We start from the raw sequence: 16719 nt of genomic DNA on the forward strand, positions 1-16719 counted from the left end.
ATACACAAGAACATTTCTCAAACTAAAGTCAAATGCTTTCTGACATGAGGGCCACAATGGCCCATTAGTGAACAACTGCAATAATGTGTTCCATTTAATAAGACTATATATATATCAGAGTTTAATTCTCCCTGGTCTCAACTTCCCGTATGGCTATCTGGCAAATTTTTTAAGATGTGCCTAAGTATGGCAACAAGGCCTAAGGAAGGAAGGAAGTACCTGTGCCTCTCATCAATTAATAAAATGGGTTCCCAGAAATTAACATATGTACCAAGATAGTGCCACATCTTTAATTCTTGAAAATCTGATTTCAGCCAGTATTGAGATGTAAACAGTCAGCATATGATGCCGTCCAATCTAACAGTGAATAAATGCTGATATTTTCCAACACTGGGAATGAGTCCATAATGAATCCTACTAAGACATAAAGGTGCATCTCCTACAAACAGGTCTATAACCACACATGGATGGAGACCAAGAAAGGACACAATGAGCAAACGTGACAACAAGTGAGAAAACATGGAGCAAAGCAAAGAGTTCTAAACCTCTTTAGTTTCCAAGAATTAAAAATAATAGATAAAATGTAGTTATAACATAACAGAGATTTATCAATCTGTTCTTTACGAAACAGAAACCATGATGGGACTGGTTAATTAAGTGGCCAGAGGTTAAACAGTAAACTCGTGGTTGGGAAAAACACAGAATTCAAGACTCTCCTCTCTTACCAGATTCTTAAATCTTTCTCACAAGATGAAGGAAAACAAAGAAGCTAGTTGCACAAGAAAGGCGGGAAGGGGTGGAAGTGGAGAGCCAGGGAATTTTTTCTACTGAAAGAAATTTGCCACATAGACCTAAGTATGCATTACCTCAGTTACTTTTCTTTCTACTTCTGTTCCATCCACATAATACACATCTGTGATGACACGGGTGACAAGTGTGCGAACCTCACGGATTGTCCTCATGTGGCGATGCAAGACATGGCCATGTGGAGGCTGAGGCATATCAAACTCTTCCTCTCCCTGTGGCAGAAAAAATAGAACACAAGCATAGGTATCACTGCAAAGTGGCAGAATCAAAAATCAACTGCTTCATGATAGGCAGTGTTCAGAGGTTCCATGAATCTAGTGTGATGGAATTTTCCAGTTGCTTTATTTTTTTATTCACCTATAGATAAGAACAGGGATGGAACAGCTATATAGCCAGAGGCTAGGAAGAGTTTGTATCAGTTATCACTTAAAATGACCTATTTCTGTCTCAATCAAAATTGTAACATCTAGCACTTATATCTAGGATATTTAAGTGAAACTCTGACCTCCCCCCCACACAAGTACATTTACATTATAATCCTTCTGATTTTGAGGCTGACTTATCAATCAGTATATAAACTTACACTTGCAACATCTCTTTAAAAAAAGGAAGGCAGGCATATTTTTAAAACTTTATATAAAAACAAGAGTATCTGTTAATCTCAGTGCAGTCTGTTTTTCCTGCTTTAGTAAATCAGAACTATAGTTTCTTTATGCCTAGAACAAGATACACAGATTTTTCTCAGGATTAAATATGGATTATTTAATCTCTTCCAAATAACAGATTGTAACTTAAGAGCCAAGCTAGTGCCCAGTAAAAGGATTCTGTATTTACTTGTACCATAAAGGATTAATTTAATAGCTTAAATAAATAGCTTAAATAAGCCCTGCATTTTTGTTTATATGACAACTGCTATCCACATATACCACATTTAACAGCATCCACGCCCTCCCCTCAACCCCACCGGTAGTTCTGAGGAGAAAATGCACACTTTTTTTCTCCCACCTTATTTCCCCATAGCAGACTGATTTTTTCTTTCAGCATTGTCAAGGTATTCAAGTCTTTGAAAAGAACTATATATATTACTGCAATGATGATGATCCTGGGTCTTCACTGACCAATGTGGTAGTGATAGTAATTTACCTAAAGCTTTCAATAATTTACCTGAATAATTCCCACTCCAACTCCATCTTGGGGGTAAAATATCCACTAAAATGGAAATGTAAATTATGTGAATAAATATAAATAAAAAGCATGGAAACTTAGATCCACTAATTCCTTAAAATACTTCTATATATATAATTCTGGCTAATGAATGGCCAGAGCACTGGTCTGTCACATCTCAATCATCAGGGTGCCCCTGCATCAGAACCATGACTGCTAAACCTCCTGCCCTCACACACAGACAGGCAGGTCCGGGATCACAGATGTCTAAAAGGTTTCAGGGATACATAAAGCACTCCTTGTATTCAGGCTTCTCAAGAAGTCTTCCTGTATTTTTCCACTACAACAGCCAGACAAATGATCATTTCAAGACAGACACTTAAATATGACTGATAGAATAAGAAAGGAAAGAAGGAAAAGGGGGCAGATAAAAAGAAATCTATGCTTACTCTCTCTTCAAATAGTCTTCTGAAAAGAGGTCTCTGTAAAGATAAATAACTTGAAGATCTTGTCATCATAAAAGGAAGATTAAGAAAATGAAAACAAAACCATACTTTCCTTCATTAAAAGCCTAGCTCCAGGCCCACTGGATAAAGAAGTCAAACTTTAAGCAATGTCAAAGGTAGGCTGCCTATGCTTTTCTCCCCATTGGCCTCAGTCCTACCCAGAATGCAGGGGATACAAAAGCACTGACACCTGGAAAACCTCCAGAAAGCATTCCTCATTTTCCAACCATTCTTCAAAAGACAGCACACCAATCTATATTTTCTGTTACCGCACCCACCCCATCTCTGTTTTTTCATTGTAGTATAATACACGTAACATGAAATTTACCATTTTAACCATTTTTAAGTAGACAGTTTGTGACATTAAGTACATTCACATTGTTATGCAAACATCACCATATCCACCTCCAGAACTTTTCATCTTTCCCAAGTCAAACTGTACCTATTTACCTAGATTTTTCTAGCACCTTTCTTAACAGGAGCAACTAGCTCTTTAAAAAGTTATTTCACTCCATATGACACAATAGTAGTACAGTATCAGCAGTGGCTTTGTTGGTGGTAACAGCAGTATTTAAAATAATAATAATCAGTAGGTAGCAGCAGCAGCAGCCAATATATATTGAACGTTTACTCTGTGCCAGATCCAGTGTGGAGAGCTTTATCTAATTTAATCCTCGCATATTCCAGATAAAGTGGTCTGACTCCAAAGCCTAGGCCTAACTGCTCTGGCTCACTGGTTCCTGCTTTCATCAACATGAGATAGGAGCAGGGATTATTTCCCTACTTTACAGAGGAAAAATGTTAAGTAAGGAAAATATAATCTAGTGGCTTCAACGAGATTGCTATCTTTAGGATCAAGTTTAATTCTTTTTATAAAGGCAGAGAAGTTATTTATAGCAGAATGCCAACACTTTAAGGGTAAAAACAAGTGCAAAATAGGGTCTGATCTACTATAACCCCTATATTCAAAAGGCTATTCTATTTTCAATCTGTACAAACTGATAAAGTCTCAGGTCTCAGAGACCATGTTATCAAAAAGACTAATAACATAAACAGAATTTCTGGAGTTCCTGGAGAGGCATGGATAAACAGAACAAGACTACACAGGCCATGATTATCAAATAGAAAAGCAACATAGCATAATGAAAAGAATACCGATTCTGAAGTCAGATATGCTGAGTTCAAATTCCAGTTCTGCCACCTACTGATGGCAAAATCTTGGGCAAGTTACTTAACCTCTCTTCAGCTTGATTTCTTTACCTGTGAAATGGGAATAATAATACCAACCTCATGGGTTGTCTTGAGCACAATGCTGATACACTGTAGGTGTTCAATAAAGAGGAACTATATTATTTTATTTTTATAAAACAAACAAGTTGGAAAATTAGAATGAGACGCACATCACTAATGAAGCTTTCCTAGGCAGATTCCAAGTGAAGACGATCTACCACAGCAACTGAAAAGTCAGTTTAACCGCTATTAGTAATTTCCAAATTTTCCCTACCATGGAACCCACTGCCACCTGACGAAATTGAACTTCCTCTTATTTCTTAACACGTACATTTCTACCATCACCTCTTAACTCGATTGTTACTACTACCTACTCCCTTACTCTATTCCCAAGAACCTGTTGCTCCTCCAGCCTCACTTCCACCACCCCTGATCCTTTTCCTCCCGTTATGTCTAGCTGCAGCCTGTGCAGTCCTCACCGCCTGAGGACACCCCCTTCCTCTATTTCTCTTACTGTTCTTGGTTTCCAATACTGTGCTACACTATCCTTCATGTTTCTTCTATCTCTTCTCCTCTGCTTCCTACTCCTTTAGTTCCTGGGAACTTTGGTGAAATAGACTTGGGAGAGAAGCAATTAGCTCCAATGCTTTTAAGGGAGGATGCAAATGACAGCAGAAGGAAAAGATTAAATGTAGAAGAATATATCAGGGCCCAGTCTATATTTTTTGGCTTTTTCATCCAGTAAAGACCTACTTGATAAACTCTAGCACTATTTCATTTTCCATAAGAGACTATCTATTGGATATAGCTACCCATAATTTTCACAACCCTATCTATCTTGGAAAAATTGTTTTTAATGACTGGTCTGCACAAAAATTATCATTAGGTAGAAGTATCACAACTTAAATTCTCTGGGAATCCATAAAGTCAAAACAGGGCCCCTGAGATACCCTAGACGTTCTCTCACCTGGCTATGGAGCGACTCTGTATCATCCCCAGGAGCACTGACTGGTTTCTCACCACTCCCCCTGTCAGTCTGAACCATGGCATCTTGTTTTCCACAGTTCTGGTCCACCGTACTGGTCCCCTGTTCACACACATTCTTTACAGTCTGAGTTGCTGCTGAAACAGTTTCTGGGACCCACAGAGAATGCTCTATGGTCTGGATTCCTATGTTATTTTGGCTGGGCCTTTCAATCAAGGCATTACTAGGTTTTTCCTGATTGGTATTTCGTCCTTCTTTCTGGCCTTCTAGCACATCTGTCTTCAATGCTTCCCCTTGAGGACTGGATGACCCCTGTGTAGCCACCTGCCGAGAGGCAGGAGATGGAGGGTCTTTGACAGGACAACTGGGCTGCATGGGCTGTTGACTCTGCCTGGTCCTTTGGTCACCTTCCAATCTTTCCTTTCCTTCTTCATCTTGAGTACTTGGAAAACTGAGCGAGTTCCCTCTGAAAATCAACCATATAAAGAAACCATGTCAAGTAAACAAGTGTGAGTTTGTGTGTGTACTAGCAAGGGAACCATAATTTGACAATATGAAAAATGTGGGAAAGAGAGAAAATAAGGCGACCCAGCATATCACCTTTCTCAACGTAATTTCACTCTTGAGAAAATAATGGTACATAGGACTCTATCACCATGATGATACAATAGTCATAAAATTTATTCCCATCACTAGCTATGAACTCTGAAACTTGACACAGGAAAATAAGGTAAACAAAAAAATTTAAAGTCATTACTGAAGTCATAGTCAATGAAGGCTGTTTAAGGATCTACTTCATAAGAGATCAATTAGGTCAACATGTCTCATTTGGTTTTTATTGGTTCTAACATTCCTTAAATGACTGCTAGCATTTTAGATTCTTTTCTTCACCTCCACCCACGAACAACAAGCAAAAATTTTAGAAAAAGAAACTTCATCTATACAGGATAGAGTTATAGGTGAGGTTCGAGCTTTGCCAGATAAACTGGCATATCTTACAACTAACAATTCTGAATGACTTGATTCCTCTAAGAAAGTTCTCAAGATATAGCCTACTTCTTTTCATTTGGCTACACCAGGGATTTATTTATTTATCCCACAACCATTTGATTAATGTCTCCTATGAAACAGATACTATGAAGTCCTGAGGAGCCTAAGGGCTTTCTTAAATGTCTTTAACCAGAACAAAAAGGCCCAGATTAACTCCAAGTGAGCAGGTAACATACATAGAAACTTGAAATTCATGTCTTAGGAGCACCTGGGTGGATCAGTCAGCTGAGCATCCGACTCTCGATTTCAGCTCAGGCCATGATCTTGTGGTTTGTGAGTTCAAGCCCTGCATCAGGCTCTCCACTGACAGACTGAAGAATCTCTATCTCCCTCTCTCTCGCTGCCTCCCCAACTCTCTCTAAATAAACTTAAAAAAAAATCGTGTCTTATTTATTCATCTCTACTTAAAACATCTAACAGGGCTTAATATACAGTAAGTGCTTAATAAATGTACTCTGGACATTTATTGATATTCTCTCCATTGAGTAGCTGCAAAAATCTACTCTCAGATTAAGTAAACTAATTGTATAAGTAGCAAATTCATGTAGAAAATGCGTATAAACTTTTAACTTTTTGGTAAATTACGAATTCGATGAATCAGTGCACTACAAACAAAACAAGAAACTAACACATTTTAGGCTCCATTAAATGCATAGTAGCCAGAATAAAGATAAAAGGAATCCATTCTGAACTGACCACAGTAAGACCACAACTGGATCTGTTTCAGTTTGGAGTATCCTATTTTATAAGGCATAAACCCACAGAAGATAACATTCAGGATGACCAAGGATCTAGAAACCATGTCATATATTGCTGTATTCTTTGCCCAGAGAAAGACTAGTTACCACTGAGACAAAGCTGTCTCCAATCTGGGAGAAGCTCTCACCCCTTAACAACTGAGCTGACATGGGTAGGCCGAAAAAAGGAAACATGAAGAGCTCTTTAAGAAATGCTCTACCCCGGATCTTGAGTAGAAAGACAAAAGGAGAAGTTTCTGAGATTTCTATCTTATTTACATCAGTTTACCAGAACAGGAGATTAAAGAGAGATTTAGAATAGAGTTCTAGCCAAAGAGAGCCTGGTAAAAATTTGGTAGTCATAGCTTGAGTCCTGTCAGGAACCTCAAGTGAATAAGGATATAGAATACAATACAGATAAGGCAAGAATAAGACCACCAAGAGTAACACTTACTGTGATGAGGTTGTAAGTAACCATATATAAAAATTACTCCACTCAGGGCTAGGTACAGAGCAGATGTTCAATCAATACTAGTTGTGTAAAACAAAGCAATTAAGACTCACTTCATGTTTTCTACGAACTTAATACTCATGTGTGACTCTTTTAGACAGCTAACACATTAACAGCTGAGCAATGAAAGTTAGTCAAAAGCTACAAGAACAGGATTAGCCATTTGAAGAATTCAATTACCATTGTTTCCCACCCTTAAACAAGCCTACCACATTTTACAGAAGCTGTTTATTTAGGGTAGAACCTCTGAATAGAATTTCACTTCCAAAGCAAAGTTTTATTTTGAACTTTTAAAAAAAAAATTTTTTTTTCAACGTTTTTTATTTATTTTTAGGACAGAGAGAGACAGAGCATGAACGGGGGAGGGGCAGAGAGAGAGGGAGACACAGAATCGTAAACAGGCTCCAGGCTCCGAGCCATCAGCCCAGAGCCCAACGCGGGGCTCGAACTCACGGACCGCGAGATCGTGACCTGGCTGAAGTCGGACGCTTAACCGACTGCGCCACCCAGGCGCCCCTATTTTGAACTTTTTAAAAAAATGTTTATTTATTTTTGAAGGCGAGAGAGAGTGGAGGAGGGGCGGGGGGTGCAGTGGGGGCGAGACAGAATCCGAAGCAGGCTCTAGGCTCTGAGCTGTCAGCACAGAGCCCGATGGGGGGTTCCAACTCACTGGCTGTGAGATAGTGACCTGAGCTTAAGTCGGATACTTAACTGACTGAGACACCCAGGTGCCCCAACACTTTTTTTAATCTTAATTGACAAGTATTAAGTTGCTTTTTTTCCCCAAAGAGTTAATCAGAACAACTCTCTTCTCTCCAGAGACCAAAGAAGTCTCATTTCAACACTAGCAATATTCAGCAGATTCCTATCAAATAGTAGGTATGAATATCCTATGATTTTGGTATTTATCATTCTCATGTTAGCCTCAGTCAAATGAGTGACATTAAAATCACAGTCATTTCCCCCCACATTCATATATTTTCATACATATATACAGAACAGCAGGTAAAAGGCAAAGCCTTAATTGCAACACATACTGCAGGAAAGTGTTGCTCCACTCTTACCAAGTTTATAAATCCTCAAACATAAATAAAACTGAGAAATACCTACTGTAAAGATGTATGTTAATGTCCCAATAAACAATAAAGAAGGAATCTTTAGCACTAGAAAAGAGCTTTAGAAGACAAGAGAAATCCAGTCAACTCTAAGAAGGGCCACACCTCTCTTTATTCATTTGTTCCAGCTACACAACCCTACCTTGGTCACTATATGCCAGATTTGGAAACTGATGCTAAGAAAGCAAATTTTAGCAGGAAAAGTCCAAATAAAATTAACCCAAAGTGAAAAAGGGAAGAATAAATCTCCATACTTAACAAACTTCTAACCTTTATATTCTGAGTGTAGGTCTGTCTGTGGAGCAACTGAAATCAAATCCAGCTGGATTCTCAGGCCTGTGTTCTACTAAGATTAAACAAAATCACCAGCACTTTGGCCTAAGATATTCTAGTAAAATCGGAAGGCAGTAGAATGCCTCAGTAAATTTAGTAATTGCGAGGCCATTACTGTATCACTTTTTGAATCACATAAAGTAGCGTTTCACCTAATAAGCTTCTTGATACAATAAAGGATATGACCTGGGCTATTTGATTCTCAAGAATACCACAAGCTCACATTTAATAATCAGAATGCCACTAAAAGCACTGATATGTTTCTTTTCAATATTTATGTTAATAAAGACTATAAAAATTATGCTGCAAATAACACTATTAGGAATATACCTGCTGACAAAATATTATCACATTCTCTAACTACAAAAATCACTAAACGTCATAATGAAAATACAAGTTTATTTCCATTGCCATTACTTATTTCCCTATACTAAATACAAGAATTGTACATATCAAATAAGATACTCTCATTATTTAAATAAAGAAAAAGAGGTGCCCGGGTGGCTCAGTCGGTTAAGCATCCGACATCAACTCAGGTCATGACCTCACAGTTCGTGGGTTCAATCCCTGCATCAAGCTCTGTGCTGACAGCTCAGAGCCTGGAGCCTGCTTCAGATTCTGTGTCTCCCTCTCTCTCTGCCCCTCCCCCGCTCATGCTCTGTCTCTCAAAAATAAATACATGTCAAAAAAATTTTTTTAATTGAGAAAAAATACTTTGTAACTCAATTTTATTACTTTTTTTTTTCTGTTTTAGAGCTGTTCTAAAAGATTATGGAGTAAAGAAATCATAATTCCATCCATAATTCCATAATTCCAAATCTTAATTCTATCAAGTATGACAAACTTTAAATTTGGAGTGTTGAACATCTCAGTTTTGCCCTATGGGAAACTGAAGAAAAATAAAAAGTCTTGTTAAAAATAAACATTTCTAAAACTAAGAAAAAATAATCTTAAAAATATAGAATGATATAGGTTCATAAATTTATGAAGACTGAATCATTTCAAATTGACAGAACAAGAAGATCAAGACAAAAAACTTTATAAAATATTAAATAAAACTTCTCTTGACGTCTCACTTATAAATCTGTCTAGAATATATCACAGTCCATCAGGTAAAAATGTAAGCTGAAGTTCACAAAATGGTAGCAATACATTCTAGATTTTGGAACCAACCATTTTGCAAATAAATACAGCTCAAAAGAGGCTATGAAAATAATGCTCACTTGATGGGTGCAGAGGGAGGATCCCGATTTCGAGCCTCAGGATCTTGTTGTGCTTCACAGACACAGCTAAACAAAGACATGGTCTTCTGGGGACTAAGATAACAAGTTAAAGCAACATACTGTGTTAGTTTCGAAAGGAAAAGTACCTCTGGAGATTATCTTTTTTAGGCACAGAAGGAATAAAATCCTTGCTCTGCATCCCAAACCCCACACCTTATGTCAAAATGCCATTCTTCATACTTGTTTCCAATTAGCACAATAAAAAAGCTCTTAAAGAAGATTCACAGGAAATAAGATGGACAGAGAACTATAACCAACAGCATCTGACAAAACTAAGTTTTCTTTCTTGCATGGTAATAACGGGCTGGAGCTGAACAGGGGCACGTGTTCAAACAGGACACACATTCAGTTGGCCATAATCCTTAATACCTTGTGCTCTTGCCCCTAGCCTGCTATACCTATTTACTGTACCTGCCAAGCCTGATTTAAGAATCCTCACCTATACTTCACCAACTGCCGCTAGTACGTTCACACTGGATGACTCATGCCATGAACCAATGAAACAATTCTACTCTCACAGCCACCAGATGGCAAAGCTTACCACTAAAGCCTCAGGATGGGGTCAAACACATCCCCAAAGCATTACAGCATTCATGACAAAGCAAAAATAACAGTTCAACACAACAGTTAATTTGGCAGGCAGAAGAGAAAATGGCCTGAGGTTGCGGCGGAGTCAGGAATCCTTGAAGGAACAAGGTCTAAGGCTGTTTTTCTTTAAACCCTTTATTGCCTTACCAACAGCAGCAATAATCTCAGTCTCCTCAAAAGAAACAAAGAAAAGGGTATACTCACATGAACAAAAGAGAGAAAGGGAAACACCTTTAAATATCTTAGTTCTAAGTATAGCAAAAGCTGAAAATATTAATAAGACAGCCTACTGTTAGATTCAATACATGGCTAAATCCTTTATGCTGAGTTTCATTTTAAGATTTTTCCTTTATTGATAAATCATCTTCCTCTTATTAACAGAGTGGCTTTGTATATTAAACTCCTCTAAATAGCAACCAGCTCAGGTTACCTGGCAACAGCCTCAGCAACTGCAGTAGATCCATTTTTTCTTTCACCAATTGCAGGCTCTGAATAAAAACAAAAGCAAAAGGAGAAAAGAGAAAGAAACAATTCAGTTAGTATCACACCTAAACACCTCTGAAAACCTGCTCTAATAACTGCAACAAGTAACAAAAGGAGTAAGAATAATAAGTGAACATAAAAAGACTTAAACAGTACAAGTTTTTCCTCACTTGCACCAATTTTCTTTCAAATTTCCTACAGAAGACTAATCAGTTTGTCCAGAAATATAATGAATTACTCAACACTGGCATGTAAAAATGAAAATTAAAACTTCTCCTCAACCAATTCATCTCTCTTCTCATACAGGATATAAAAAATTTACATAGTAAGAAAATACGAAACTTTAATAAAGAAAAAAACTTTAGTAAAATAAATTATACAAGAAAATGTTTTCAATTGATACAAATTTTCAATAGTGTGCAGTTTGGTTGTTTTTGTTTCTTTTAATTTTTTTTTTCAACGTTTATTTATTTTTGGGACAGAGAGAGACAGAGCATGAACGGGCGAGGGGCAGAGAGAGAGGGAGACACAGAATCGGAAACAGGCTCCAGGCTCTGAGCCATCAGCCCAGAGCCCGACACGGGGCTCGAACTCACGGACCGTGAGATCGTGACCTGGTTGAAGTCGGACGCTTAACCGACTGCGCCACCCAGGCGCCCCTGTTTCTTTTAAACAGTGCACAGTTTTAAGAGAACCCATACACAGAAGGTACTCAAGTTCTTCCCAAAGTGCCTTTGGGACAAATATTTGAAAAACAAAACTTATTTTCAAGAAAGAATCTGTAGCAAAGAATTAAGAGCGACACTGAAAAGAATCCCATATTCTCAAAGCAGTGTCACTAATGCCAAGGGATTAAAATGTGTTCCTTTAGAAATTTATTCCAGCCTTAGAGAAAATAACACATATTTTTAAACATTTCTAAAATATTCATGACCCAACATAATCTTCTTAACAGTCCATCAAGGGGGCAGAAGTTTAGTGGTTAGAGCCCTGGCTATGAAACAGGCCCTGGCTCCAGCATTAGTAGTCCAACTTGGAGTAAACCCCATCTTCTGAGTCACTTTCCTCATCTGTAAGATAGAGATAAACCAGAACCAACCTCACAGGTTTGTTGTGAAGATGAAATGAGTAAAACTCTGAGTCCAGTGACTGCCAGATAGTGTACTCCTACTATCAGGAAAGGTAGTAATACCGTCCATTATGTTAGCTCCACTTAAGGTCTTCCCAATTTTAACTTCAAATCTAAAGATTCAAGGCTACCATATACTCCCTTGATAAGCCCCACTTGATTTCAGAGAGAATAAAAATGGAAACATGTAATACTTTAATTTCTACTGAGGTTCTATTATTCAAATTAATAAGCACGGAAAAAGTAGAAGAGCACTATAATTCAGACCCAGACTGCTGGTTCTTGAAACTACTTTTTTTAAGTTTATTTTTTTCAGTAATCTCTACACCCAACATGGGGCTCAAACACACAACCCTCAGATCAAGAGTCGCATGGTCTTCCAACTGAGCCAGCCAGGTGCGCCCCTGGGTTCTTAGTTGGGGTGCCTGGGTGGCTCAGTCAGTTAAGTGTCTGACCTTGGCTCAGGTCATACATGATCTCGCAGTTCATGGGTTCGAGTCCTGCGTCGGGCTCTGTGCTGACAGCTCGGAGCCTGGAGCCTGCTTCAGATTTGATGTCTCCCTCACTGCCTCTCCCCCACTCATTCTCCCATTCTCTCTCTCTCTCAAAGATAAACATTAAAAAATATTAAACAAAAAAACCACTTTAAATTCAGGCTACCCCATTTACTAGCTGTTTGACTCTAGGAAAAGCACTCAATCTTCCTGTGCCTCAGTTTCTTCACCTATAAAATGAGGATAGTAACAGGACTTACTTCACAGGTTTGTTGTGAGATTCAATGAGCTATACTTGTAAAATGCCTGGAATATCATAAGTACTCAAAGCATATTAGCTACAATTTCTTTGGTCTCCAGAGAATGAGAGGCCCTTCTTATTCAAGTCCACCCATTCTGCTATAGTCTTTTGAAAGCTTCCTCTCCCAACTCCCTCAGGGTTTTGATCCATTAACTGTTTCCCCTATTCCCTCATTTTTAACCCATCTCTCTTTTGGAGACTTTCTCTCAGCCTATAAAATGCTTAGGCCTCTCTATGCTTAGGCATAAAAATGAAAAAAATCTCCAATCCTAAATCTCTCTAACGTGGCGTATTTTTTCCTTTCTCATATAAACTTCTCAAAAGTAGAATATGTTTGCTGCCTCTTCTTCCCATCACTCCTCAATTAACTTCAGTATAGCTCCCACCCAAAGCACCACACTGGAACAGTTCTTGCTAGAGTCACCAAATGGATCCGAATGGCCAAATCCAATGTACATTTTCAGATATACCTTATTAGATATTCACTTTTGCATCTGACATTATCTTCTTGTAATTCTCCTCCCCGTAAGCTTCCTTTCCCATCTCTTTTATAAGACTTCTTCCTGTTCTAACTCCATTAAACAGCATTTACAAACTACCTAGTGGAAAAATTATAAACTTTTGTGTCAGACAGATCTGACTGAAACTCTAACATTATTTCTTAGCAATTATTGTGACCTTAGGCATATAACTTTAAAACCTCTGTTTCTGGAAATAAGGATATCTACTATGGAGTGCTATCATGAAAACTAAATTCAGATGTAGATTCATTCTGTATTTTTCCCCCGTCCCTCTAACTTCCATATTCAACCGGTCCCAAGGTTCTCTCAATTCTACTATTCACCTCTCTGACTGATCCTCTCATCTCCATCTCCACTACTAATAACCTTAATTCCTGGTTAAACAAAGTCTGAATTTTCCAGGCAGGAGAATAGGAAATGGGAAGGCAAGGCAAGGAATAAAGCACAAAGGCATGAAGGTTTTTTGTTGTTTTTTTTTTTTAATTTTTTTTTCAACGTTTTTATTTATTTTTGGGACAGACAGAGACAGAGCATGAACGGGGGAGGGGCAGAGAGAGAGGGAGACACAGAATCGGAAACAGGCTCCAGGCTCTGAGCCATCAGCCCAGAGCCTGAGGCGGGGCTCGAACTCACAGACCGCGAGATCGTGACCTGGCTGAAGTCGGACGCTTAACCGACTGCGCCACCCAGGCGCCCCAGGCATGAAGTTTTTAATACTCAACTGATACTTTTAAAAAAGCTAATCTGATATTATTCTCTTGCCTACAATTCTTCAGTGTCTCAGCATCATGTAAAAGGCCTTTCCAAATCTGGATCTTTGCAACCTCCCTTGTTTGTACCTTCTCTGTATTCTAGCCATAACCATTAACATGCAAGTAATGGAGAAATAGTCAATACAAGCCTAGAGTGTGAATCCACAATCCTGCATTTTCTACCCTCCTCTGAACTGTTTCTGAACTTGAAAACCAATTACTTCATATATGCAGGTTTAATACAGAGAAACAAGCAGCACCAGAGATTATAAAATGAAGCATCTTCAGTAACATGACAGTGCCCAGCTGAAAGCAAAGACTTAAGTCTGTGAGACTTAAGACTTTAGAAATACAATTATAAAAGTGTTAATCATTGTAACTAGGAGAAAGATAACTAATACTTCTCATATGATCTGCAGCTACTAATTACCCAAGATTGACATAAAATAAAACTTACTTTCCAAACTAAACTGCAAAGACTCTTCACTCGTCTCAGTCTCAGGAGTGACCAGTTTCATTCTTAGACACAATTTATCATCCACTTCTGGGGCAGCCCCAGGATTTCCTTTTTCATTCCCAAGTATGGGATCATTGGTCTCCACCATGCTTTCAGACATGACATCACTGGTTACTATGGTGCTTTCTGGATAGTTGCTAATACCTGAAAGAGGGAGGCAGGAGGAAGAAAGGAAAAACACTAAAATACAAACATGAAAAACTACAATTTGAGGTCACCAATTTGCCTGTTTGGCTCCACAGCTCTGCAGGATTGAAGGGGGGTTTCCTAGGATAGATCCTGTCACAGTATCAACAACTACGCACTAGTATTGACACCTGGTCTTAAGAGGAGCAACAGGATTCAGTTCCACTTCTGCATCTGGACAAAGGATGCTGCATGAGCCCTCAGCCAACCCACATCAGCCAGCATCAGGCATAGGTAGCAGGAGACTCCAGACGGCATGACTGTTACCTCCCAGCACTGACTAGAGAAAACAAATAGGTTAATGCAGAAGACTGCTGGCTGTTTCAGGGAAGGAGGATCTAAGTTTCCCTGCCCTGTCAAGTAGCAGACTGATAGCCGGGGTACTGAAGAAACAGTACTTCTACCCTATTTGCTGTCCCTTCCTTATAAAAATAGCTCTGTATCATTACTTCGCACTCAGATTCTATTGCCCTGCAAGTAAGAGAATAAAATCTGTGTATTCTCTTCCTTCCTTCCTCCCACCCTTTCTTTCTTCTCATTACCACTCAGTATCTTCTAGGAGCAAATTCATGGAATCAAACATCACAGCTTATTCTCTAAGACAAAACCAACCTTACCAGGCAGGCCCAACTCCTCAAATCTAAAAGAATCACTTGCATAAAGAATGGTATCTCAGAAACTCTGCTTTAAATATTATTACATTTTAGTCACTCACCAATAGGAGTACTGTGTCTCTTGGGCTCCAGTTTCAGGTGACCAATAAGAGGTGGAGTTGCACCAGTCAATGGTGGGATAATATCACCTTCCTTAGGCAACGTGAAATGAAACGGAGTTTCTGGAGGGAGTAAAAAAAATAATAATAATTAAAAATTAATAAATAAAAAAGAAACCAAAACAGAAGTATAAGAAGAAAATAAAAGTGAGAAGAACTGCAAGAAGTATTTCAATTATTCTTTTCCCTTGCTCCCCAAATCAGCCACATTCCCAACCCGCCTCACCAGGCCTCCCAACCAATTTCCTATTATTTTCTGTGCTCTGGTTACAGCCAACAATAGGTCTGACACAAAGCAGATAATCAGAAAACAGACAAAACGGAGGAAGCCCAAAGTTTAGAGGCCCTGAGGAACATGAGTTCAAAAGGAACATGAACTGACCACATTCCTTCTAGGCCATAATACTAATATTCATATGTAAATGTCTGCACAATAGTAAATCCCACATATATGAGCATTCCCAGTGCACCCATTTTGGTTAGTCATCAATAAATTAATATAAACATAACAATTTGTCAAGATATAAACCTTTATTTTTAACTAGGTCTTGGTTCCAAAGTTTTTACTAATCAGAATTAGCAAACTGCCAAAATGACATTTTCTGGGGGCACCTGGGTGGCTCAGTCGGTTAAGCGTCCAACTCTTGGTTTTGGCATAGGTCATGATCTTTGTCAGGCTCTGCGCTGACAGCACGGAGCCTGCTTGGGATTCTCTCTTTTCCCCAATCTCTGCCACTCCGCAGCTTCTGTATACACACACACACACACACACACACACACACACACACACACACACACACACTCTCTCTCTCTCTCTCTCTCTCTCTCTCAAAAAATAAACATTTTTTTAAAAAAAATCACATTTTCTGATTTCTTGTTTATCTCTTTTAATAAAGTGACTAGGTTTGGGAGAAAAAAAAAAAAAAAAAGAACTGCTAGACTGCTCCTCTTAAACCTAACATCTGAAAATTTGTACTTACTTTCCTGTGATGGCTCAAAATACCTATAATCTGGCATACCCAGACTCTACTCCTTCGCAAGCATTTTGCCAAATGTGTATCCCAACACCACCAAGCAATTATCCGATTCTCAGCAGCAAATGACTGGTATCATTCACCTCTGACACAGAAATCTACCTGGAGATGGCATCAGTCCCACAAGACTGCCCCCACTTCAGATAACAATCACAAGGCCAGGTTGTTATCTGTGTTTCTCACCAAATGGCTATACTTTGAGGATCCCACAACCTCCTCCC

General features: G+C 38.7%; 1 protein-coding gene across 8 annotated transcripts in view; it reads right to left on the bottom strand.

The window, feature by feature from the left end:
* The window catches only part of TP53BP1 (tumor protein p53 binding protein 1), a 97644-nt gene that overhangs the window by 18531 nt on the left and 62394 nt on the right, over positions 1-16719 (bottom strand). For 6 of the 8 annotated variants that reach the window (XR_015252615.1, XM_086710519.1, XM_086710522.1 and 3 more), the window contains 6 exons: positions 15408-15527; positions 14447-14650; positions 10740-10797; positions 9662-9754; positions 4675-5158; positions 867-1019 (listed from right to left, as the gene is read on the bottom strand). Coding sequence is in view for 7 of the 8 variants with exons in the window: in XM_086710519.1 (XP_086566645.1) it covers positions 867-1019; positions 4675-5158; positions 9662-9754; positions 10740-10797; positions 14447-14650; positions 15408-15527 (1112 nt within the window). In the remaining variant the exon portion in view is untranslated. Of the gene's footprint in view, positions 1-866; positions 1020-4674; positions 5159-9661; positions 9755-10739; positions 10798-14446; positions 14651-14823; positions 14946-15407; positions 15528-16719 lie in introns of those variants that run through there. The other 2 variants (XM_086710524.1, XM_086710521.1) reach the window with 2 other exon arrangements.

This window comes from Puma concolor, chromosome B3 (genome assembly GCF_028749965.1).
Source record: "Puma concolor isolate L17-30 chromosome B3, mPumCon1.1.hap2, whole genome shotgun sequence".
NCBI classification, from domain to species: Eukaryota; Metazoa; Chordata; class Mammalia; order Carnivora; family Felidae; genus Puma; species Puma concolor.